General features: G+C 38.4%; 1 protein-coding gene across 1 annotated transcript; it reads right to left on the reverse strand.

The window, feature by feature from the left end:
- Window positions 1-505: 505 nt before the first annotated feature.
- Window positions 506-1,710, reverse strand: LOC111996917 (disease resistance RPP13-like protein 4). Its single transcript, XM_065777374.1, has 2 exons — window positions 1,604-1,710; window positions 506-1,481 (listed from the first exon to the last, which is right to left on the reverse strand). The coding sequence occupies exons 1-2, from the start codon at window positions 1,708-1,710 to the stop codon at window positions 506-508; spliced, it is 1,083 nt and encodes a 360-aa protein (XP_065633446.1).
- Between the last annotated feature and the right edge of the window lie 466 nt (window positions 1,711-2,176).

Raw genomic sequence — 2,176 nt, forward strand, 5'->3', positions numbered from 1 at the left:
GCCTTCAAAGCAAGAACAGAAGCACTAGAAATTTCCCTCAGAATCAACCAGCTTAAGAGAACCAAGGAAGTAGTCTCATTCTTAAAGGAGCAAATTTGTTCAAAAAATAGAAAACAATCTTTAAAAATAAACACATTTTTATGTTGACTAAAAATAGTTTTTCTTTAACTCATTTTTTATAATGCTACCAATTACTAGAAAATAGGAAAAATTATCTTTACACAATGTTATCCATCGAAACAAACAGAATGTTAATTGAATATGCATTGGAGCACAAAATTCAAATGAGAAACACTATTAAGTTACTAAGAAATTTGGAGTTCTATCTCTGCTTATATAAAAAAATCAATTGATGTCTTGGCCCAATGATTAAGGTCAATCATCAAAAGCAGATGTCATAAGTCAAAACTCTACCTTTTAATAAATTTTTTTTAAAAAAAAAAGTGCTGAATAATTGGATACAAAGATACAACAGAAACAACTTCTTGTGAATGTGGCAAAATGCTTAAGCCTGCTCTGTATCTGATTCAGGGCGAATCCACTCTCCATTCTCATCACATGGGAAGGAACTGAGTTCAGGACATTCTACTTTTTCCACATAAGTCAAGTTTGGAAACAAAGGTTTCAGTTCTTGCCAATCCATCCTCAATTGACTCAAGGACTTCAAGCGTAGACATTTGACGGTCCATTTGTGATCCTTCGTAAGGCTCAGGTCAGATAGTCCTCCTCCCCTTATGTAGAGCTTCTTTAGGTTCTTCAGGTTTAAGCGCTTAAGCCAATCAGGCATCTTAGAACCATGGAAATTCTGGAGGCCTAGTTTGTCTAAAGCAACACGTTGTGATGAAGATCCAGGTGTTTTGATTGACTTTTCCCTGCTCACAATTCTATGGATTGTTGCCAGTGCCACATTTGTTGTTGTGGGAATGGGTGCATTGTATATACTTGACCAGGCTACTGATAAAGACCGGAGGTTTCTAAATTGTGGTAAAGAATCCAGCTCTTTCTTAGCTTCATCACTTGTTCTATCTACATGAATGCTCAACTTCTTCAAATGTTCCAGCTCCGCCAAATCAGCTAGCTCACAGTAGTGGCCTCTAGACCTTGGTTTACCAATCACAAACCCTTTAAGGGCCCGGAGTTCCGAGAGGGAAGCAAGTCCCCTGGGCATGTGACTAATCAAGTAACACTCAGACATGTCTAAGTGTGTCAGCTGTTTGAGTAAGCCTATTCCATCAGGAAGTTTCTCTAAGTTATCACAGCCATTAAGGTTCAGTATCCTTAGCTTACTGAGTTCGCAAATCGAGTTTGGAAGCTCAGTAATTCTAGAGATTCCCCGAAGGCTAAAGTACCTAAGCTGTTTCATTTTCTTCATACCTTGCAAGAACTCAGTGCCCTCTACTTCAACAAGTTGCCTTGCAGAGGCCCTCCACCTTCCCAGCTGAAGAACTTTCAAGTTCTTCATCTTTGAAAACCTGCCCACCCTGAAATTAAGCTGAGGCTCATTTACATTAAACAAAGTTTGAATTTTTTCATGCTCCAAATAATGATAAATATAAGTGAAATCGCGAAGCGAAGAACCATCTTCGGTTTTCACTAGACACACTCTGGACAGGAAGAGAAATCAGCAGTGGGATTTCCCTTTGAATCAAAACTGACAAACCCATCTTCCTCCGCAAGCTTAATTATAGCGTCACGAATTGAAGGTTTCATCGTGCAATTTTCTGAGTTCTTTCTGCGCTTGTTGTTTTGCGTACGCGCTGAATGATGCCTTTGTCGATGAAGTCTTTGAAGTACTTATTACCAGTCTCCTCCGCTGTCTCACCATCTATAAATCCCTCACCAACCCACCAATGGATCAAAACTTTCTTCTTTATAGTTTCATTTTCAGGGAAAACAGAGAAACATAGCAAACACTTCTGTTGTGTATCATCTAGACCATCGTATTTCTTCTTAAATTCTATCAAAGTTGGGCTCTCAGTGAACGTTTGATTGATGTTTTCCTCTGGCTTCTGGCCAGCGATTCCGGTAAAAAGTCAGTTTTCATAGAAAACCTGGAATGAGGAAGGCTTTCAGATTGCAAACTATCTGGAGAGAGTTGTGGGGATGAACAAATTTGCTCCTTTAAGAATGANTACTTTTTTTTTTTTTTTTTTTTTGTGGAAAACAATTCTATCTA

This window comes from Quercus suber, unplaced genomic scaffold, assembly GCF_002906115.3.
Source record: "Quercus suber isolate HL8 unplaced genomic scaffold, Cork oak 2.0 scaffold_154, whole genome shotgun sequence".
In the NCBI taxonomy this organism is placed as follows: domain Eukaryota; kingdom Viridiplantae; phylum Streptophyta; class Magnoliopsida; order Fagales; family Fagaceae; genus Quercus; species Quercus suber.

Bases quoted from the DNA above. Each gene is read 5' to 3' on its own strand.
- LOC111996917 (XM_065777374.1), bottom strand. From the start codon at position 1,710: ATGAAACCTTCAATTCGTGACGCTATAATTAAGCTTGCGGAGGAAGAT. The intron at 1,482-1,603 runs GTGTGTCTAGTG...GCTTAATTTCAG, and splicing joins GATTTCTCTTCCTGTCCAGA to GGTGGGCAGGTTTTCAAAGA.